The sequence below is a fragment of the Panulirus ornatus genome, chromosome 4 (assembly GCF_036320965.1).
Source record: "Panulirus ornatus isolate Po-2019 chromosome 4, ASM3632096v1, whole genome shotgun sequence".
Classification (NCBI taxonomy): domain Eukaryota; kingdom Metazoa; phylum Arthropoda; class Malacostraca; order Decapoda; family Palinuridae; genus Panulirus; species Panulirus ornatus.
This window is the reverse complement of record NC_092227.1, coordinates 66,786,244-66,811,143: the sequence shown is the minus strand read 5'-3', so window position 1 is coordinate 66,811,143 and position 24,900 is coordinate 66,786,244. Positions and strand designations below refer to the sequence as shown.

General features: G+C 38.0%; 1 protein-coding gene across 4 annotated transcripts in view; it reads right to left on the bottom strand.

The window, feature by feature from the left end:
* LOC139766950 (pseudouridylate synthase 1 homolog) overlaps positions 1-24,900 on the bottom strand; it is a 150,477-nt gene that overhangs the window by 9,769 nt on the left and 115,808 nt on the right. For all 4 annotated transcript variants that reach the window (XM_071696021.1, XM_071696022.1, XM_071696020.1 and 1 more), the window contains exons 8-10: positions 17,026-17,231; positions 4,252-4,449; positions 3,824-3,996 (exon numbers count right to left, since the gene is read on the bottom strand). In XM_071696021.1, the coding sequence (XP_071552122.1) occupies positions 3,856-3,996; positions 4,252-4,449; positions 17,026-17,231 (545 nt within the window). In that variant the 3' untranslated portion in view covers positions 3,824-3,855. The remainder of the gene's footprint in view (positions 1-3,823; positions 3,997-4,251; positions 4,450-17,025; positions 17,232-24,900) is intronic.

The window sequence follows — 24,900 nt, the reverse complement described above, 5'->3', positions numbered from 1 at the left end:
TTTTTTTTTTTTTTTTTTTTCCCAAAAGAAGGAACAGAGGGGGCCAGGTGAGGATATTCCAAAAAAGGCCCAGTCCTCTGTTCTTAACGCTACCTCGCTATCGCGGGAAATGGCGAATAGTATGGAAAAAAAAAAAAAAAAAAAAAATATATATATATATATATATATATATATATATATATATATATATATATATATATATATATATATATATATATATTTTTTATATTTATTATACTTTGTCGCTGTCTCCCGCATTTGCGAGGTAGCGCAAGGAAACAGACGAAAGAAATGGCCCAACCCCCCCCCATACACATGTATATACATACGTCCACACACGCAAATATACATACCTACACAGCTTTCCATGGTTTACCCCAGACGCTTCACATGCCTTGATTCAATCCACTGACAGCACGTCAACCCCGGTATACCACATCGCTCCAATTCACTCTATTCCTTGCCCTCCTTTCACCCTCCTGCATGTTCAGGCCCCGATCACACAAAATCTTTTTCACTCCATCTTTCCACCTCCAATTTGGTCTCCCTCTTCTCCTCGTTCCCTCCACCTCCGACACATATATCCTCTTGGTCAATCTTTCCTCACTCATTCTCTCCATGTGCCCAAACCACTTCAAAACACCCTCTTCTGCTCTCTCAACCACGCTCTTTTTATTTCCACACATCTCTCTTACCCTTACGTTACTCACTCGATCAAACCACCTCACACCACACATTGTCCTCAAACATCTCATTTCCAGCACATCCATCCTCCTGCGCACAACTCTATCCATAGGCCACGCCTCGCAACCATACAACATTGTTGGAACCACTATTCCTTCAAACATACCCATTTTTGCTTTCCGAGATAATGTTCTCGACTTCCACACATTCTTCAAGGCCCCCAGAATTTTCACCCCCTCCCCCACCCTATGATCCACTTCCGCTTCCATGGTTCCATCCGCTGCCAGATCCACTCCCAGATATCTAAAACACTTCACTTCCTCCAGTTTTTCTCCATTCAAACTCACCTCCCAATTGACTTGACCCTCAACCCTACTGTACCTAATAACCTTGCTCTTATTCACATTTACTCTTAACTTTCTTCTTCCACACACTTTACCAAACTCAGTCACCAGCTTCTGCAGTTTATATATATATATATATATATAGATACATACATAAATGTTTCTTGCGCTACCTCGCTAACACGGGAGACAGTGACAAAGTATAATAAATAAAATATAAAATGACACATAACTGTACATGTAGATATTCATATTCGCTCGTCTTCATCCAGTTCTGAAGCCACCAAGTCCCACAGGAAACAGCACAAATGTATGAGGGATAGGAAAAAAGATAATATATAAATTCTCATATCCTTCCCCTCATCTGATCACTGCCCCCTACATCAGAGAGGTAGCGCCAAGAAACAGATGAAGAAAGGCCACATTCGCTCACACTCATTCTTTAGCTGTCGTGTAATGCACCAAAACCAAAGCTCCCTATCCACATTCAGGCCTTATGCTTGGTTGCTATTTCCTTCATTAACAAGGTAGTGCCAGGAAAGACAAAGAAAAGCCAAACATGCTTACATTCATTATCTAACTATCACATGAAATGCACCAAACCCACAGCTTCCTGTACACAACCAGGCCCCACAGACCTTTCCATGGTTTACCCTGGATGCTTAACATCCCTTGGTTCAGTCCAGTGACAGCAAGTTGACCCCAGTATACCACATCATTCTAATTCATTTTTTTTTTTTGGATCATACTGTGTTGTTTACAGAGAGTGAAGAGGAACTGAAGAAGGTTGTAAGTGTTTTATGATGTCTGTAAGCATAAGTGATTGAAGGTAAATGTGACCAAAAGTAATGGTGTTTGAAAGGAAACAATGAAGTTATAGACTATGTAAAAAACACTACAGAGAGAGAGAGAGAGAGAGAGAGAGAGAGAGAGAGAGGAAAGTGAACTAGTGTTACAAATATGTGGGAGACGAACGGAAGAGATGACAGAATTTAAGTATTGGGAGCTATCTTAGATAAGCTGGGTGATATAAAAGAAGTGCATGGAAGGATATGGAGCAGTACAGGGTAGAAGAGTCATTGGGTCCCTAAATAGAATAATGAAGGGTAGAGGTGTAAGTATACAAGTGAAGAAAGGATTAAGGGACAGCTTAGTCCTCCCATCCCCGACTTATGTAGCCAAAACATGAACATGGGACAAGTTACAGAAGTCAAGAATCCAGGCAGTGGAAATAATTTATTTGAGAGGAGCACATGGTGTGATTCGATGGAAAGAACAAAGTAATTCAGGATGCATGAGAGATTTGATGTGGCAGGGAATGCTAAGAGAATGAAGTGTGGAGCAGTAGAAAGGGTAAAACATCATACTTTGAGGTGGTTTGGACATGTGGAAAGAATGCAAGATGGGAAATTTACTAGAGAATGATACTACAATTATATGGGTTTTTGTGAGAAGACCACCTGTGGCAAGGCAAAATGAAGTGGAGGAGTACTAAAGGGAGAGAAATGGAAGAACAATGCATGGAATGGTGTATGTGAGGGAAGCTTGGAAGGATAGGGATAAATGGAGACTTTATCGCTGTCTTCATCCCCTTGAAGAGAATTCCCAGAGAGAACAGAGATCAGAGCTACAGATAGAATAGAGAGATAAATAGACAATGAGGTCAGATCTTAACCTACAGAATGAGGCTGACTTTTCATTCACTAATTATGAGTTAATATGTAGTTTTAAATGATGGCAGACATTTCAACTTTTATTTGACCTCATTTAAAATCAATTTACAACCTTAGGGATAAGGTAGGTTATGTTCTCTTGGAAATGTTTGTAATGGATACACCAAGACCTCCCCTCAGTTGTTACAGATAAGATTAGTTAAAAACTCATGGTTCTGAGAGCCTGTTGTTTATCTTGATTAACAATCCATTACAAAACCTTTCCTGATCTTTCACTGGTTTCCTTTTCATTTCATTTTATACCTCTGATATTCTAAGATAATGCTCATCATCGATCCATACTAAAACAGTTCGGTTTCTTATCGAATAAAAGAAACAAATAATTTCTAATATTGTTTTACAGATTTAAATCAAAGAATATTGCATAAGAATTGGATTTTATGATGATTAAGAGATACAAAATATAATTAGAAGCACCATTCTACTGAGACAGCTAGAATAACATTACTCTCCCTACCATAAGCTAATAATAGAGTGAGAGTATAAGTGGTGTTGGAAATTTCATTGACACCTGAAAAAGGAATCAAAGACTGTTCATGTGATGGTTATTAACTTGTTGGAGATGGTATTCAAGAACCTGGCAGTTGATAGGCATAAGGCCCAACAAACAAACCAGCCATATCAAATTTCAATGGACTCCATGGTAGTAATACTTTTTGTTGACTGTACATATGGTTGAATATTTATTCCCATAATCTAAATGCAATGCCCATATCTCCATAGAAACAGTAAACAATGTTTACAGTAAGGCCTAAATTTTTGTAAGTAAGGTTTCTACTTTAATCATACTATGTAAAAATCTTAGATCATCCCTAACTCCTCAACATATGCCTGCCTTTTTCATGGAAAACAATCATATCACTTTGAATGATAATCAGAGAGGCTTTGACTTTCTAGATTCTTTCACTGCTATTCATGTCTCTACATTCTTTTTGCCATGAAATTTTCTTCCACCTTAATGTAATATGGGAAAGCAATAGAAATCACTACTACCCATGTTCACAATAATTTCTTGCTGTTATTTTCATTCCCTAAAAATATTTAGACTCCAAACTGTCTTACCCTTGTCCATCCAACTGCTATGGGCCATTCAATCAGGAATCAGTCAGCAACTGATGATGTCCCACATCATCATCATCATCATCATCATCATCATCACAGTTGTTGTCCTCACTGTTTTCTAATGTTCTATGATAACCTAATCTTCTATATGCATACCATATGGGAGATTTCACCTGTGGAAGTAAAAATCTTAAGAATTGTGCTTTCCTGTTTAAAAATAACCTGTCATGAACAATCTTCTCTACAAGAAATATACTGCTTTTATTCATTAAAAGTAACTGCTTTCACCATTCTACCTAAACCTCTTGACTCAATGAAATGAGAGAACATGAAGTAAAAGTAAAAATTCTGAATACTAAATGAAATCCTTACTGTACTTACCCTAGATAAGTCTAGTTTAAAGTGGTCTAGTAGTTAAGATGTCTTACTTGGGAATGTTTTTCCTTGAGCTGATTCTTATCCTTAATTTCTGATGAGGCTGAATAGATTTCATAGGCATGGAAATGCAGTATGGTCAGCCATTTAAGCATTGACTTTTCCTGGATTTCTGTGTTCACTATTGATGCACTGATGTACTGCTCACGGAATTTTTGGATGCTCTTTTCTGACTTATCCCATTTAAGGGGCTGAGAAAAGATTGTACAAGAAAAGCTTGAGAAAGAGAATAGAAGACTGTAAACATTATGCAAGTTTTAGTAAAAAATAAAAACTCTTCTTGTGTACTGAACAGACTAATAATTAATAACCTTAAATCTCGGATGAACACAGGAACAAAAACATTTTAAATTATATTGAAACCTGCCATAGTGTTCAAAGTCTTTACAATAATGGAAAGAGCACATACTTTTCACCTGCCCTTCACTAGGTAGATCTCCACAAAATATTAGATTAACCTCAGCATGGTAGAAGATATGACTGATTATGCTACACGTACATTTAATGCAATAATGTGACTACAATATGACCAGAAGGGCAGTCTGGAAGATCTACTTAAAACTATGCTGTAATCATCCACTAAGCTGCATTCTATGATGTCATACTGCTAAAATTCCTCATTTTTACCATGTCCCATTCTCAAACCAAAAAAGTTGCGAGTGGGTGATTTAACCTCCTCAGAGAAAGATAGTCTGCATGATGAGTAAAACCACGTAAACACTTTAGCTAGAAAAAAATGATCAAAACAAATTTTAAGCTGACTCCCTCATTTGCCATGCAAAATGTACTCTAGTTGTACTAATAACGGCTACAGGGGAAGGGGATCTACCTAGCAGGAAAATGCCTAAGGTTACCAGCAAACCTAAGGTTAACATCTCTTAAGTTGCTTGTCTCCTAATGATGATCATCAAAGAAACACCTCTCTTGTTTAACTTCTGGTAAAATTTAATCTTTCAGGGAAACTACTCTTTGTGACTAAGATAAAGTTTTTGGGCAAATACATATTGGCAAAATCTATCCTTGAGAAATTACAGAAAATATCTTATAATGCTTCCCCAAGCCAACATATATTCAATAAATACGAATCAAGTAATAACAGAATCTTTTAAAAGGGTAACAATTAATTACATATTTCTGATCCCTAATGTCCCCAACTTATTTTTCAACCCCATATTTGAATTCAACAAAACAAAATAATCTTTTTACTAAGGTTTTCAAGCAAATCCATTTCCCTTAAAAAAATGAAAACATTGTAGGTAATAGTTCAGAGAAGTTTTTACCCCAAGAATCTTTTTGATTTGAAAATCAAATATCAACAAATGAAACATTTCTACACTTGAAATATTCATAGAAAATGTCTCATAAAGTTTCCCCAAGCTGAGAGATACCCAACAAATATGAACCGAATAACAACAGAATCTTCAACAAGAATGACCATTATTACCTATTTACAGGCCTTAATGTTCCCCATTATATAATCAACAATATTCAAATTCAACATGAGAAATGGTCATTACACTCAGGGTTTTAAGCAAATCTCTTACTCCAATATAAGTACAAAAATTACATGATCAGGAATCTTTTTGCCCAAAAACCTTATTGTCTTAAAACTGAAATATGACATAAATGAAATGCTTCTACACTTAAAAAAAAAACAGAAAATATCTCATAAAGCTTCCCAAAGCCAACATATACTCAATAAATATGAACTAAATAATGAGAGAATCTTTTAAAAGACTAACAATTGATTACTTATTTCCTATCCTTCATGCCACCAATTTATAATTCAATCCCATATTTGAATTCAGCATAAAAGATATTCTTTATACTGAGGTTTTCAGGCAAATCTATTAACTAGAAACAAATATAAAGGTACACCACCGAATTTACGGCAACTAATGGTTTGGCAATTCCTTTAGTCCGGACAAAATTACGTGAGGGAACTTGAAATTACTACGGCCACCAGACTAGTTTACTGGGCAGTCACAGATAGCATTGTGTGTAGGGCACGCTATTCACATTCTTTACACTGCACTTGTTGGTGGTGATACTGCAATTCTGTGAGATTCTTAGCTTATTTTGCTTAAATTTAACCCTAGCTATGGCTTCTAAGACATATGAGAGTGTCAGTCATGGTATCAAATGTAAACACCAATCCATACTGATACAAGATAAAGTAGAACTGTTGAAAAAATTGGACCATGGTGGTTCAGTGCGTAAGCTTTGTGACATCTACAGTATTGGTTCATCAACTGTTTATGATATAGAGGCAAAGGGAGAAAATATAGAAATTCTATGCAGACAGCAATTCCAAGAAGCAAATGATGAATAGAAAAACTATGAAAGATGGTAAGATTACTGAGCACGATTGTGTGATGATGGAATGGTTTTGACAACGTCGGAGTGGACTTGTCAGGTAGCATGATAATGGACCAGGCTAAGTTATTCCACAAAGAACTCAAATTACAACATGAGTGTGACTATAGTGAAGGATGGCTTCAAAGATTCAAGAAGCAACATGGAATTTCCATCGATAAAGTGTGCGGAGAAATGCGGTGTGCAAACCATGAAAGAGCTGCTGAGTATGTGGATGAACTTGCGAAACTTGTAGCTGACGAGCACCTCAGTCCTGAGCAGGTGTATAATGCAAATGAAACTGCATTATTCTGGCGATGCACAAATAGGAAAACACAAACAAGAGAAGATGAAGAAGATCCCACACGATTCAAACAATCTAAGGAGAGACTTACCATCTTAGGGAGCTCAAACATTTAATATTTGTTTAATCTAAATTTCTAGCGGTCCATGGTATACTTTAGACATATGGGAGATGCATAATTAGTGGGTTAAAGGTGTGTTAATGAATTATAATTATGTGACCACTGTTGGTCCGGCAAAATTATCAATCTGGCAAGGCTTTGGAACCAAGATTGCCGGAAAATTGGTGGTGTACCTGTGTGTACAAATATATATTTTAGGGAGACTTAAAAGATGTTTTGGAAGGAAGTAAATAAAGTGGGTAAGACAAGGGAACATCAGTGAAGGGGGCTAATGGGGAGGTGATAACAAGCAGTGGTGATGTGAGAAGGAGATGGAGTGAGTATTTTGAAGGTGTTTGTTGAATGTGTGTGATGATAGAGTGGCAGATATAGGGTGTTTTGGTCGAGGTGGTGTGCAAAGTGAGAGGGGTTAGGGAGAATGTCTTGGTAAACAGAGAAGAGGTAGTAAAAGGGGGTGACTGTGTTGTTGACTGGTTGATAAGGTTATTTAATGTAAGTATGACTCATGGTGAGGTGCCTGAGGATTGGCGGAATGCTTGCATAGTGCCATTGTACAAAGGCAAAGGGGATAAAGGTGAGTGCTCAAATTACAGAGGTATAAGTTTGTTGAGTATTCCTGGGAAATTATATGGGAGGGTATTGATTGGGAGGGTGAAGGCATGTACAGAGCATCAGAGTGGGGAAGAGCAGTGTGGTTTCAGAAGTGGTAGAGGATTTGTGGATCAGGTGTTTGCTTTGAAGAATGTATGTGAGAAATACTTAGAAAAGCAAATGGATTTGTATGTAGCATTTATGGATCTGGGGAAGGCATATGATAGAGTTGATAGAGATGCTCTGTGGAAAGTATTAAGAATATATGGTGTGGGGGTAAGTTGTTAGAAGCAGTGAAAAGTTTTTATCGAGGATGTAAGGCATGTGTACGTGTAGGAAGAGAGGAAAGTGATTGGTTCTCAGTGAATGTTGGTTTGCGGCAGGGGTGTGTGATGTCTCCATGGTTGTTTAATTTGTTTATGGATGGGGTTGTTAGGGAGGTGAATGTAAGAGTTTTGGAAAGAGGGCCTAGTATGCAGTATGTTGTGGACGAGAGAGCTTGGGAAGTGTCAGTTGTTGTTCACTGATGATACAGCGCTGATGGCTGATTCATGTGAGAAACTGCAGAAGCTGGTGACTGAGTTTGGTAAAGTGTGTGGAAGAAGAAAGTTAAGAGTAAATGTGAATAAGAGCAAGGTTATTAGGTACCGTAGGGTTGAGGCACAAGTCAACTGGGAGGTAAGTTTGAATGGAGAAAAACTGGAGGAAGTGAAAAGTTTTAGATATCTGGGAGTGGATTTGGCAGCGGATGGAACCATGGAAGCGGACGGAAATGAGTCACAGGGTGGGGGAGGGGCAAAAGTTCTGGGAGCGTTGAAGAATGTGTGGAAGGCGAGAATGTTATCTCGGAGAACAAAAATGGGTATGTTTGAAGGAATAGTGTTTCCAACAATGTTATATGGCTGTGAGGCATGGGCTATAGATAAGGTTGTGCAGAGGAGGGTGGATGTGTTGGAAATGAGATGTTTGAGGACAATATGTGGTGTGAGGTGGTTTGATTGGGTAAGTAATGAAAGGGTAAGAGAGATGTGTGGTAATAAAAAGAGTGTGGTTAAGGGAGCAGAAGTGGATGTATTGAAATGGTTTGGTCACATGCAGAGAATGAGTGAGGAAAGATTGACAAAAAGGATATATGTGTCAGAGGTGGAGGGAATGAGGAGAAGTGGGAGACCAAATTGGAGGTGGAAGGATGGAGTGAAAAAGATTTTGAGCGATCAGGTCCCGAACATATAGGAGGGTGAAAGGCATGCAAGGAATAAAGTGAACTGGAACAGTGTGGTATACTAGGGTCGATGTGCTGGCAATGGATTGAACCATCACATGTGAAGTGTCTGGGATAAACAATGGAAAGTTTTGTGGGGTCTGGATGTGGAAAGGGAGCTATGGTTTCGGTGCATTACACATGACAGCTAGAGACAGAGTGTGAACGAATGTGGCCTTTGTTGTCATTTCCTAGTGCTACCTCGTTCGCACGCAGGGGTAGGGTGGGGGTGCCATTTCATGTGTGGCGGGGTGGCGGTGGGAATGGATGAAGGCAGCATGTATGAATATGTACATGTGTATATATGTATATGTCTGCATATGTATATGTATGTATAGGTTGAAAGGGGAAACAGAAGAAGGAGTCATGCGGGGAGTGCTCATTCTCCTCGAAGGCTCAGATTGGGGTGTCTGAATGTATGTGGATGTAACTATGTTGAGTAAAAAAGGAGAGATAGGTAGTATGTTTGAGGAAAGGAACCTGGATGTTTTGGCTCTGAGTGAAATGAAGCTCAAGAATAAAGAGGAGGAGTGGTTTAGAAATGTCTTAGGAGTAAAGTCAGGGGTTGGTGAGAGGACAAGAGCAAGGGAAGGAGTAGCACTACTCCTGAAGCAGGAGTTGCAGGGGTATGAGTAAACTCTAGATTGATATGTGTAAAACTGAAAGTGGATGGAGAGAGATGGGTGATTATTGGTGCCTATGCACCTGGTCATGAGAAGAAAGATCATGAGAGGCAGGTGTTTTGGGAGCAGCTGAGTGGGTAACACGTGTTAGCAGTTTTGATGCATGAGACCAGGGTTATAGTGATGGGTGATTTGACTGCAAAGGTAAGAAATGTTGCAGTTGAGGGTATATATAATTGGTGTACATGGGGTGTTCAGTGTTGTAAATGGAAATGGTGAAGAGCTTGCAGATTTGTGTGCTGAAAAAGGACTGGTGATTGGGAATACCTGGTTTAAAAAGAGAGATATATGTAAGTATTACGTGTTAATTGATAGGCAAGTGAAAGAGAGACTTTTGGATGTTAATGTGCTGAGAGGGGCAACTGGAGGGATGTCTGATCATTATCTTGTGGAGGCAAAGGTGAAGATATGTAGAGGTTTTCAGAAAAGAAAGGGAGAATGTTGGGGTGAACAGAGTGGTGAGAGTAAGTGAGCTTGGATAGGAGACTTGTGTGAGGAAGTACCAGGAGAGATTGAGTGCAGAATGGAAAAAGGTGAGAGCAAATGATGTTAGGGGAGTGGGGGAGGAATGGGATGCATTTAGGGAAGCAGGGATGGCTTGCACAAAAGATGCTTGTGGCATGAGAAAGGTAGGAGGTGGGAAGATTTGAAAGGGTAGTGAGTGGTGGGATGAAGAAGCAAGATTGTTAGTGAAAGAGAATAGAAAGGCATTTGGATGATTTTTTAGGGAAATAGTGCAAATGACTGAAAGATGTATAAAAGAAAGAAGCAAGATGTCAAGAGAAAGGTGCAAGAGGTGAAAAAGAGGGCAAATGAGAGTTGGGATGAGAAAGTATCATTATGCTTTAAAAGGGAGAATAAAAAGATGTTTTGGAAGGAGGTAAATTAAGTGCATAAGACGAAAGAACAAATGGGAACATCGGTGAAGGGGGCAAATGGGGAGGTAATAACATGTAGTGGTGAAGTGAAAGAGAGATGGAGTGAGTATTTTAAAGGTTTGTTGAATGTGTTTGATGATAGAGTGGCAGATATAGGGTGTTTTGGTTGAGATGTTGCCCGAAGTGAAGGGGTCATCGAGAATGATTTGGTAAACAGAGAAGAGGTAGTGAAAGCTTTGCGGAAGATGAAAGCCAGCAAGGCGGTGGGTTTGGATGGTATTGCTGTGGAATTTATTAAAGAAGGAGGTGACTGGGTTGTTGACTGGTTTTTGAGGATATTCAACGCATGTATGGTTCATGGTGAAGTACCTAAGGATTGGCAGAATGCATGCATAGTGCCATTGTACAAAGGCAGAGGGGATAAAGGTGAGTGTTCAAATTAAAGAGGTGTAAGTTTGTTGAGTATTCCTGGGAAATTATATGGGAGGGTATTGATTGAGAGGGTGAAGGCATGCATAGAGCATCAGATTGGGGAAGAGCAGTGTGGTTTCAGAAGTGGTAGAGGATGTGTGGATCAGGTGTTTACTTTGAAGAATGTATGTAAGAAATAATTAGAAAAACAGATGGATTTCTGTGTAGCATTTATGGATCTGGAGATGCTCTGGGGAAGGTATTAAGAGTATATGGTGTGGGAGGTAAGTTGCTAGAAGCAATGAAAAGTTTTTATCGAGGATGTACGGCATGTGTACGAGTAGGAAGAGAGGAAATTGATTGGTTCCCAGTGAATGTCGGTTTGCTGCAAGGATGCGTGATGTCTCCATGGTTGTTTAATTTATTTATGGATGGGGTTGTTAGGGAGGTAAATGCAAGAACTTTGGAGAGAGGGGCAAGTATGCAAGTATGCACACATTTAGACACCCCAATCTCTGCCTTCAAGGAGGATGAGCACTCCCCGGGTGACTCCTTCTTCTGTTTCCCCTTTTAGAAAGTTAAAATACAAGGAGGGGAGGGTTTCCAGCCCCCCGCTCCCGTCCCCTTTAGTTGCCTTCTACGACACGTGAATAATGCGTGGGAAGTATTCTTTCTCCCCTATCCCCAGGGATATATATATATTATTTATTTATTTTGCTTTGTCGCTGTCTCCCGCGTTAGCGAGGTAGCAAAAGGAAACAGATGAAAGAATGGCCCAACCCACCCACATACACATGTATATACATACACGTTCACAATCACAAATATACATACCTATATATCTCAATGTACACATATATATACACACACAGACATATACATATATACACATGTACATAATTCATACTTTCTGCCTTTATCTATTCCCATCGCCACGTCGCGACACATGGAATAACAACCCCCTCCCCCCTCATGTGTGTGAGGTTGCGCTAGGAAAAGACAACAAAGGCCCCATTTGTTCACACTCAGTCTCTAACTGTCATGTAATAATGCACCATAACCACAGCTCCCTTTCCACATCCAGGCCCCACAGAACTTTCCATGGTTTACCCCAGACGCTATACATGCCCTGGTTCAATCCATTCACAGCACGTCGACCCCGGTATACCACATCGTTCCAATTCACTCTATTCCTTGCACGCCTTTCACCCTCCTGCATGTTCAGGCCCCGATCACTCAAATCTTTTACACTCCATCTTTCCACCTCCAATTTGGTCTCCCTCTTCTCCTCATTCCCTCCACCTCTGACACATATATCCTCTTGGTCAATCTTTCCTCACTCATTCTCTCCATGTGACCAAACCATTTCAAAACACCCTCTTCTGCTCTCTCAATCACACTCTTTTTATTTCCACGGATCTCTCTTACCCTTACATTACTTACTCGATCAAACCACCTCACACCACATATTGTCCTCAAACATCTCATTTCCAGCACATCCACCCTCCTACGCACAGCTCTATCCACAGCCCACGCCTCGCAGCCATACAACATTGTTGGAACCACTAGTCCTTCAAACATACCCATTTTTGCTTTCTGAGATAATGTTCTTGACTTCCACACATTCTTCAAGGCTCCCAGAATTTTCGCCCCCTCCCCCACCCTGTGATTCACTTCCGCTTCCATGGTTCCATCTGCTGCCACATCCACTCCCAGATATCTAAAACACTTTACTTCCTCCAGTTTTCCTCCATTCAAACTTACCTCCCAATTGACTTGACCCTCAACCCTACTGTACCTAATAACCTTGCTCTTATTCACATTTACTCTTAACTTTCTTCTTTCACACACTCTACCAAACTCAGTCACCAGCTTCTGCAGTTTCTCACATGAATCAGCCACCAATGCTGAATCATCAGCGAACAAAAACTGACTCACTTCCCAAGCTCTCTCATCCACAACAGACTGCATACTTGCCCCTCTTTCCAAAACCCTTGCATTCACCTCCCTAACAAGGAATACAGTGAATTGGAACCATGTGGTATACTGGGGTCGACGTGCTGTCAATGGCTTGAACCAGGGCATGTGAAGCATCTGGGGTAAACCATGGAAAGTTCTGTGGGGCCTGGATGTGGAAAGGGAGCTGTGGTTTTGGTGCATTATTACATGACAGTTAGAGACTGAGTGTGAACGAATGTGGCCTTTGTTGTCTTTTCCTAGCGCTACCTCACACACATGAGGGGGGAGGAGGTTGTTATTCCATGTGTGGCGAGGTGGTGATGGGAATGAATAAAGGCAGACAGTATGAATTATGTACATGTGTATATATGTATATGTCTGTGTGTATATATATGTGTACATTGAGATGTATAGGTATGTATATTTGCGTGTGTGGACGTGTATGTATATACATGTGTATGTGGGTGGGTTGGGCCATTCTTTCATCTGTTTCCTTGCACTACCTCGCTAACGCGGGATACAGCGACAAAGCAAATTAAATTAATAAATATATACATATATATATCTTTCTTTCTTTTAAACTATTCGCCATTTCCCGCGTTAGCGAGGTAGCGCTAAGAACAGAGGACTGGGCCTTTTTTGGAATATCCTCAACTGGCCCCCTCTGTTCCTTCTTTTGGAAAACTTAGAAAAAAAAAAACGAGAGGGGAGGATTTCCAACCCCCCGCTCCCTCCCCTTTTAGTCGCCTTCTACGACACGCAGGGAATACGTTGGAAGTATTCTTAATCCCCTATCCCCAGGGATAAATATATATATATATATATATATATATATATATATATATATATATATATCCCTGGGGATAGGGGATTAAGAATACTTCCCACGTATTCCCTGCGCATCGTAGAAGGCGACTAAAAGGGGAGGGAGCGGGGGGCTGGAAATCCTCCCCTCTCATTTTTTTTTTTAATTTTCCAAAAGAAGGAACAGAGGGGGCCAGGTGAGGATATTCCAAAAAAGGCCCAGTCCTCTGTTCTTAATGCTACCTCGCTAACGCGGGAAATGGCGAATAGTTAAAAAAAAAAAAAAAAATATATATATATATATATATATATATATAAAATTAAAAAAAATATATATATATATATATATATATATAAATTAAAAATATATATATATATATATATATATATATATATATACATATATTTTTTTTTTTTTGCTTTGTCACTGTCTCCCGCATTTGCGAGGTAGCGCAAGGAAACAGACGAAAGAAATGGCCCAACCCCCCCCCATACACATGTATATACATACACGTCCACACATGCAAATATACATACCTACACAGCTTTCCATGGTTTACCCCAGACGCTTCACATGCCCTGATTCAATCCACTGACAGCACGTCAACCTCGGTATACCACATCGATCCAATTCACTCTATTCCTTGCCCTCCTTTCACCCTCCTGCATGTTCAGGCCCCGATCACACAAAATCTTTTTCACTCCATCTTTCCACCTCCAATTTGGTCTCCCACTTCTCCTCATTCCCTCCACCTCTGACACATATATCCTCTTGGTCAATCTTTCCTCTCTCATTCTCTCCATGTGCCCAAACCACTTCAAAACACCCTCTTCTGCTCTCTCAACCACACTCTTTTTATTTCCACACATCTCTCTTACCCTTACGTTACTTACTCGATCAAACCACCTCACACCACACATTGTCCTCAAACATCTCATTTCCAGCACATCCATCCTCCTGCGAACAACTCTATCCATAGCCCCCGCCTCGCAACCATACAACATTGTTGGAACCACTATTCCTTCAAACATACCCATTTTTGCTTTCAGAGATAATGTTCTCAACTTCCACACATTCTTCAAGGCTCCCAGGATTTTCACCTCCTCCCCCACCCTATGATCCACTTCCGCTTCCATGGTTCCATCCGCTGCCAGATCCACTCCCAGATATCTAAAACACTTCACCTCCTCCAGCCCCTCTCCATTCAAACTTACCTCCCAATTGACTTGACCCTCAACCCCACTGTACCCAATATATATATATATATATATATATATATATATATATATATATATATATATATATATATATTTTTGCTTTGTCGCTGTCTCCCGCGTTTGCGAGGTAGCGCAAGGAAACAGACGAAAGAAATGGCCCAACCCACCCCCATACACATGTATATACATACGTCCACACACACAAATATACATACCTACACAGCTTTCCATGGTTTACCCCAGACGCTTCAAATGCCCTGATTCAATCCACTGACAGCACGTCAACCCCAGTATACCACATCGATCCAATTCACTCTATTCCTTGCCCTCCTTTCACCCTCCTGCATGTTCAGGCCCCGATCACACAAAATCTTTTTCACTCCATCTTTCCACCTCCAATTTGGTCTCCCACTTCTCCTCGTTCCCTCCACCTCCGACACATATATCCTCTTGGTCAATCTTTCCTCACTCATTCTCTCCATGTGCCCAAACCATTTCAAAACACCCTCTTCTGCTCTCTCAACCACGCTCTTTTTATTTCCACACATCTCTCTTACCCTTACGTTACTTACTTGATCAAACCACCTCACCCCACACATTGTCCTCAAACATCTCATTTCCAGCACATCCATCCTCCTGCGCACAACTCTATCAAGAGCCCACACCTCGCAACCATACAACATTGTTGGAACCACTATTCTTTCAAACATACCCATTTTTGCTTTCCGAGATAATGTTCTCGACTTCCACACATTCTTCAAGGCTCCCAGGATTTTCACCCCCTCCCCCACCCTATGATCCACTTCCACTTCCATGGTTCCATCTGCTGCCAGATCCACTCCCATATATCTAAAACACTTTACTTCCTCCAGTTTTTCTCCATTCAAACTTACCTCCCAATTGACTTGACCCTCAACCCTACTGTACCTAATAACCTTGCTCTTATTCACATTTACTCTTAACTTTCTTCTTTCACACACTTTACCAAACTCAGTCACCAGCTTTTGCAGTTTCTCACATGAATCAGCCACCAGCGCTGTATCATCAGCGAACAACAACTGACTCACCTCCCAAGCTCTCTCATCCACAACAGACTTCATACTTGCCCCTCTTTCTAAAACTCTTGCATTTACCTCCCTAACAACCCCATCCATAAACAAATTAAACAACCATGGAGACATCACACACCCCTGCCGCAAACCTACATTCACTGAGAACCCATCACTTTCCTCTCTTCCTATACATACACATGCCTTACATCCTCGATAAAAACTTTTCACTGCTTCTAACAACTTGCCTCCCACACCATATATTCTTAATACTTTCCACAGAGCATCTCTATCAACTCTATCATATGCCTTCTCCAGATCCATAAATGCTACATACAAATCCATTTGCTTTTCTAAGTATTTCTCACATACATTCTTCATACATATATATATATATATATATATATATATATATATATATATATATATATATATATATATATTGTAAAGGATCACAATTTTGCGCATGATCAAGAATATTCCTATGAGTCCACTTTCCTTACTTATACTCTCTTTTCATAAAATCCAAAGAAATATATCTTTCTGGATACAAGCAAATGTAAGATGGAATCCCTCCCTCATATTCTGAAGCAATGAGCTTTGCATCTTCAGCCTATGCTTCCATGATGTTTCTGCTCCACTTCAAAAAAACAAATTTTTTCCTTGTGAATGGAAACAAGTACCGCTATAACTTATCCCAAAGAATCATGACTGTTCTAACCCTTCTAATTATCATAATGTTGTTATCACTACCATTTCGAAAAGCTCTAAATCTCTTCTCATTCCTCATTTTTTCTCTGCTGCTGCAATGTAAATTTATCTATAACGAGGTTACAGGATGTTATGCCTTTTCTTATGTGTGAAATATGGTGATCAGAAAAAGTGAGAGAGATCATATCATTGTGAACAACTCGGGTGACTTTTATGGAGATCACAAATGTGCTTCGACCAACTGTTACTATGCAGCAGAATACTAAAGTTTAGACTTGATAAAATTTCTTAACTACAGTGCCTTAAAATAAATCCAGGTACACCTATGCACATAAACATATTGAATTCATTCTAATTCCCAGACATTGAACGGGAATTCAAAGAAAGTTCAGAAAATAATGATGTTGGAATCTATAACATACCTCATGAATACCATCAGATCCAAATTTCTTGTTATAATAATCAAAATGTTGCTCCTCTAGCACAAGACCAAGTGCTGGAGCAATAGGCAAATTAACGTAGTTCTCAGTTAAAGCTTCAGTGATGAAGTTGGCATCAGCCAGTCCTCGACTTATGGCCATGATCAAACCAATCATTTTACGAATTTGGTGTAACACAAAACTCTGACCTGCCAAAATATAAATCTTTAGTAATCATCTTTTGGATAGATTTCTTCCAAAACAATGCACAGTAAAGGACAGAGTTAAAAATTGTTTATGAGGCAGTGTTCTGAGAGTATAAAAGACATTCTATAAGAAGTCTCTCATCAACTCAGAGCTACGACTCTCTAACCCTCAGTATTTCGAAGGAAGAAGCACCGGTCTTCTCTGCCCTATGCTATCCTCTCAACCATTGTTGTGGCAGCTTCCTTGTTTCAGGCCTGTCCTTAGTCATTCAGAGACCACTAGAGAAATGACATCATCAGTCCAGTAAGTACCAGCTACTAGCAGCTCAAAATTCACGGATTGCTGATATCAACCCAAAAGAGTTGGTAGAGAGATGGTAGAGAGAAAGTATTTCTAAAAAAGACAAATGCATGGCAGAGTAAGAAAACCATGAAAAAAATGCTCATGAGACAATCTCTTATCGAGATATCATTTTCAGTTTTCAAAAACCTCCATTTCTCTCTTTGGGGGTCATTTCTTTTGCATAAGTACTCTTACCAACTCCTGTCCATTTAAACATTTTTACGCATAATCATGACTGAGTCCAACAAATCTATAGCCCCTAATCCCCAGCATCATGGGGTTCTAAGAATTTCTGGGTTTCCGCCTGACTCTACTACCAATGAGAGGGAGGACTCTGACAGTATCATCACTGGCCCCTCCCACGACCATTCCTTCTCTATCAAACCTTCCTCTTTTTCTGTTAACTATACCAGTATTCATAGTCTCTTTAGTAATCTCTCCTCTGCTGCACATCATCTATCTAGCACCTCTCCTAATATCTTACTTCTCTCCAAGACTCAGTTGTGCAATGATGTTCTCACCAGTTCCTTTTTCATATCCAACTATAATCTCCACTTACAATTCTGGTTCAAAAGTGGTGTTTGTGCTTATTCCAACATCAACACACCTGTTGCATACATCAAGGACCATGAGTTCCCAAACTTTGATGTTATGTGGCTCAAGGTCAGTCTCCTATCTACCACACTTTCCTGTTTTGCCTATTGCTCTCCTAATTCTAAACATTTTATATCTTTCTTCGACTATCTAAACTCCTGCCATGAAACTTTGGCATTCTCTCATCTGTAAGCTGATATCTGCTAGTTATTTCAATATTCACCATAGGGAATGATAGAATACCTCCCATATGGATGGTGGAGGGATTGAGGTCCTCACATTCTCCATTCTCAATGATTTAGAGCAAGTTGTCATCCACCCTTCCCATATTCCTGACCACTGTGACCTCTCATAATATTCTAGATCTGTTTTTTGCCTCTAGTCCATCTTGCTGTAACTACACAATCACAACCCCAATTCGTTCATCTGATCACAGTCTCATAAATGTGTCCATTTCAACAGGACCTCCCCCTCCAGCAGCTCCCTCTAAGCATAAATAATGGCACCTCAACAAAGCTGACAGGAATAACTTACATAACTTCTTTTCTGACTTTCCTTGGGTAAATTACAGTCTCTTATATGGTGATGCCTCTGTCACCACCAGATGCATAGCAGAGGTTATTCTTGCAAGAATAGAGGCATTGATCCCCTCTTCCTCCAAGATGACCTCTTCTTCCAATCCATGGTTCAACCATTCCTGTTTTGAGGCCATTCAGACAAGGGATCAAGCATATCAGGCTTGGAAAAGCTCTCCTTCCTCTGACTTCCATTCAGATTTCATCATTGCCCATACTCATTGCAAGCATTTTATCCATCAGACAAAGTGATCCTTTATTCAAAAGAAGTGTGATAATCTCTCCTAGTCATCCACTCTACCTTCCCTTCCCTTTCTGTTATAACAGTACTATAGCTGTTTCTCCCATAGATAAAGCAATTCTCTTTTGTTTCTGTTTCTCCTCTAACTCCACCTTAGATGACTATCATTTCTTCACCCCTTGATGCTCTTCTTACTAATCCAATGCCCCTTCCCATTTTCTCTTTTTGGACTGTCCAAATAGCACTTCTCTCTCTGGACACAAGTAAGGTTTATGGTCCTGATGGCATCCATCCCTGTGTACTGAAAGAAAGTGCCTCTGAATTTGTATCTGTGCTTACTCATCTGTTCCGTTTCTGCTTAAAAACCAAAACTTTTCCTTCTTGGAAGCATGCATTGATACATCCAATCCCTAAGAAGGGGGGAGACTGTTCTGACCCCTCTGACTATTGTCTTATTGCTTTGACATTTACCATTTCCAAAGTCTTTGAATCCCTCCTCATCTCCCATATCCTTAGATACCTTGAAACCCATATTCTCTCTAATCATCAGCATGGCTTCTGTAAAGCAAAGTCCACTTGTGATATTCTTTTCTATCTTACTCATGTTTGATTATCATCCTTGAAAGACCTTGGGGAGTCAAGTGCAGATGCCCTTGACATATCCAAAGCTTTTGACAGGGTGTGGCATTGGGGTTTCATCTCTTAAGCTTCCCTCTTTATGGCTTACTTCCCTCATTTTGCTCCTTTATATCTAGCTTCCAATCCAGCTAATCCATCTCTGTGGTTGTTGATGGATCAGCCTCCCCCCCTTTCTCTATCAACAGTGGTGTCCCCCAAGATTCTGAGTTGTCCCCTAAACTTTTTCAAAAAACTAAATGCACTGATATGCTGAAAATTCAGCACTGCATTCATCCATATCTTTCAATTCTGCTTCTTTTTCTCTGACTTGATCTGTATTTCATCTTAACACAGCTTCCTCAATAAACTCAGATTTGGACATGATATCTAAGTGGAGTAGATTAAGTCTAGTTAAGTTTAATGCCTCAAAGATACAATTTTTACCCATCCCTCTATCCAAAACTCCTCAAAATTCTCATCTTTTCTTAGGCAGTTCTGTAATTCCACCTCTTGACTCAATGAATATACTTAGTATTACTGTGTCATCTACTCTTTCTTAGAAACCCAACATTACGGCAAATGCTGAGTCTGCCTCTACAAAACTGGGTCTCCTGTTTAGATGTCGAAACTTCTTTTCTTCTGAACGGCTTGAGATGTTTATACAAAGGACTGATTCATCCTTGTGCAGAGTACTGTTCTCGCATCTGGTACAGTTCTAGCTCTGTATCCTTACTTGACAGTCGAGTCAAAAGTTGTCTGACTTATAAACTCTCCCAGGATAACTTCCAGACTCCTGCCCCATGCTGCAATGTTGGTTCACTTTCCCTCTTCTGAAGATATTACTTTGGGTTTTCCTCTTGAGAGCTGGCTGCTTGTGTGCTATCACCAGCTAGACTATGCAAAGCTTGGCAAGCTGCATCACATGGTCAAAGTGTAGCCATTGGCAACTCAAGAGTGGGCTGTTCTGATAACTGTTTGTTTCCCTACATCTCAAAGTTTTGGAACTCTCTACTTTCTCACTGCTTTCCCAATACCTATGACCTGGCATATTTTAAAGGACAGGTTTTTCACTTCCTCTAAAATTTGTATATACTATCCCTTGTTGCTTCTTTTCCCCTTTCATCATCCTCTCTATATTTCAAGGCCTGGCCTTGATGTGGACTTTTGTCTGTGATTGGAGCTTTGAAAAAAAAACTTACAAATTTAGCAAAGAAGAAGGAAAGAATATAAGATATGTAACTGGAATGTTAAAAATCTAAAAGAGAAATGCAAAGAAAGAGTAGATGAAGAATTTCAAGAAAGTTCAGAGAAAATATAAAATCTTACTGGAAGGTGAAAAAGGAATGTGATGGATGTAAGAGTGTAAATATAACTGTGAGAAGTAAGGAAATGGAATTGGTGAATCAAAAGGAGAAAGTGAAAGGGAGATGGAAAGAGTATTTTGAAGAAGTGATAAATGTAGGAGAATGTGAGGCAGCAGTTCTTACAAAATTGGGTATGGAGAAGGAAGGAAAAGGACACAAGTGTAAAGGCTTATAGCTTGAAGGGAGGTAAAAAGGGCTATAATGAGGCTGAACGTAGGAAAACCACCTGGAGTGGATGGGATTATGGCTGAAATGCTAAAGTATGGAGGAGAAAGTGTAATAGAGTGGATGCGACTATTATGTAATTAAGCATGGAAACAAAAGGTTGTGCCTGAGGATTGGGTGAAAGCTATCATTGTTCCCTTATTCAAAGGAAAAGGTGCTAAGAATGTATGTAACAATTATATGGAATGTCTGTTAAATATACTGAGAAAAGTGTATGTAAGAATGTTCATTGATAAAGTGATAGAAGTGACTGAATGCATGGTAAGTAAAGAGCAAGGGGGTTTTAGGAAATGTGGGTGGGATAAATTTTTTTTTAGTAAAGATTACAGTAGAAAATACCCTGCAATTTTTCGTATTTTGCTCAGAAAAATAGATTTCCTTTAAAACCATAAGGAGTATTTTTTCATGCTCAATACAAATCTGGAGTTAAAATACAGTTTGGTCATCCTTATGACTCTTAATTGAGTTGTTAAATGAAGATATTTTCAAAGTATTATCTGACCACTTGCATTGTATATAATGGGTATCTATCAGTAACTGAGAGCATTATGATATATTTTCCATGATCATCTGAGCCGAAAAACATTGTAAAATATAAAGTGCAATTTTTCGTATTTTCCTCAGAAAAAATATAATTCTTTTAAGATCTCATAATGACAAGTATTTTTCATGTTCAATACAATTCTGGGGTTAATATATAGTTTAGTCACTGTTATGACCTTTCAGCAAGTTGTAAATGAAGATATTTTTATAGTACTATCTCACCACTTGCATTTATTGGGTATCCAATGGTAACTGAGAGCGATATGATATATTTTCCATGATTATTTCAAGCATAGAAGTGTTTGAATATGCTAAGTTTCAATTTTGATATAAAAAGTTTTTTGAGTTGAAAGATACAATATCAGTGCAATATTTCGTATTTTCCTCAGAAAAATAAGATTTCCTTTAAAATCTCATTATAAGTAGTATTTTTCATGCTTAATACAATTCTGGGGTTAATATACAGTTTAATCATCATTATGACCTTTCCTTAAGCTGTAAATGAAGATATTTTTATAGTATTATCTTACCACTTGTATTTACTGGGTATCCAACGGTAACTGAGAGTATTATAATATATTTTCCTTGATTATTTCAAGCATAAAAGTGTTTGAATATCCTAATTTTCAGTTTTTAAATAAAAAGTTTTTTGAGCTGAAAAATACCTTGAACTATTATTATCTGCAATTTTTCGTATTTTCCTCAAAAAAAATATATATCCTTTAAAACTTCATTATAAATAGTATTTTTCATGTTCAATACAAAACTGGGGTTAGAATACAGTTTAACTGTCTTCATGACCTTTAATTGTCAAATGAAGACATTCTTAAGGTATTATCTGACCACTTGTATTTACTGGATATCTATTGGTAACTGAGAGCATTATGATATATTTTACATGATTATTTGAAGAAGAGGAGTCTTTGAATATGCTAAGTTTTAATTTTGAAATAAGAAGTTTTTTCAGCTGAAAAATATCCTGAACTATTATCTGCAATTTTTCGTATTTTCCTCAGAAAAATAACTTTCCTTTAAAACTTCATCATAAATAGTATTCTTCATGCTCAATTCAAATCTGGGGTTATAAGATAGTTTAATCGTCTTCATGACCTATAATAAAGTTGTTAAATGAAGACAATTCTAAGGTATTATCTGACCACTTGTATTTACTGGATATCTATCAGTAACTGAGAGCAATATATTTTTCCATGAATATTTCAAGCAAAGAAGTGTTTCAATATGCTAAGTTTCAGTTTTGAAATAAAAAGTTTTTTGAGCTGAAAAATACCCTGAACTATTACCTGGGGTTAAAATATACTTTGGCCGTCTTTATGGCATTTAACCAAGTTGTTAAATGAAGACATTTTTAAAGTTTTATCTGATCACTTGCATTGTATTTACTGTGTATCTACCAGTCACTCAGAGCATTATGATATATTTTCCATGATTACTTGAAGCATAAAAGTGTTTGAATATGCTAAGTTTCAATTTTGAAATAAAAAGTTTTTTGAGCTGAAAAATATCCTGAACCAGCAATTTTTCGCATTTTCCTCAAAAAATACATTTCCTTTAAAACTACATTATATATAGTATTTTTCATGCTGAATACAAATCTGGGGTTAGAATATAGTTTAATCGTCTTCATGACCTTCAATTAAGTTGTTAAACAAAGACATTTTTAAAATATTATCTGACCACTTGTATTTACTGAGTATCTATCAGTAACTGAGAGCATTATGATATATTTTCCATAATTATTGTAAGCATAGAAGTGTTTGAATATGCCAAGTTTCAGTTTTCAAACAAGTTTTCAAACAAAAAGTTTTTAGCTGAAAAATATCTTGAAATATTACATGTAATTTTTTTCATTTTTCTTATAGAATCTATATCCTTTAAACCTCATTATAAAGAATATTTTTTATGCTGAATAAAAATCTGGGATAGAAATATGGATTAATTGTCTTCAAGACCTTTAATCAAGTTATTAAACGAAGACGTATTATCTCACCACTTGATTTGTATTTACCGGGTATCTATCAGTCACTGAGAGCATTATGATATATTTTCCATGATCATTTGAAGCATAGAAATCTTTCAATTCCATATGGTGATTAATGATATCGAGTCAAAAGACTGCATTTCGCAAAATTAAGCGCTTAATTACATACTCCATATTAATCATAATTATATTAATATGCTAATTACTCGACTAATTACACGAATTTTAAGGTTTTGACCACAGATTCTTATTTAGCAGACGTAAAAGCATCTATGCTGAAATTTTCAGAAAAATCTATGTTTTCAAAAAATCAAGAAAAATCCAAGCCTTGGATAACATTTTGCTCAGATTTTCAACTTCAAATTTTAATGAAAATCTGGGAATATGTCGTATTCTATATGGTGATTAAGGATATAGAGTCAAAATACTGCATTTCGTAAAGTTAAGTGCTTAATTACATACTTAATATTAATTATAATTTTATTAATATGCTAATTACTCGACTAATTACACGAATTTTAAAGTTTTGACCACAGATTCTTATTCAGCAGACTTAAAAGCATATATGCTGAAATTTTCAGAAAAATTTATGTTTTCAAAAAAATCAAGAAAAATCCAATGCTGTACTATACCCTGGGATAATATTTTGCTTAGATTTTCAACTTTTTCAAATTTTAATGAAAATCTGGGAATATGTCGTTTTCTATATGGTGATTAAGGATATCGAGTCAAAAGACAGCATTTCGTAAAATTAAGCTTTTAATTACATACTTAATATTAATTATAATTATATTATGCTAATTACTCGACTAATTACACGAATTTTGAGGTTTTGACGACAGATTCCTATTCAGCAGACGTTAAAAGCATCTATGCTGAAATTTTCAGAAAAAATTATGTTTTAAAAAAATCAAGAAAAATCCAAGGCAAGGATAATATTTTGCTCAGATTTTCAGCTTCTTCAGATTTTAATGAAAATCTGGGAATATGTCATTCTCTATGTGGTGATTAAGGATATCGAGTCAAAATACAGCATTTCGTAAAAGTAAGCGCTTAATTACATACTTAATATTAATTATCATCATATTAATATGCTAATTACTCGACTAATTACACGAATTTCAAGGTTTTGACCACAGATTCTTATTCAGCAGATGTAAAAGCATCTAT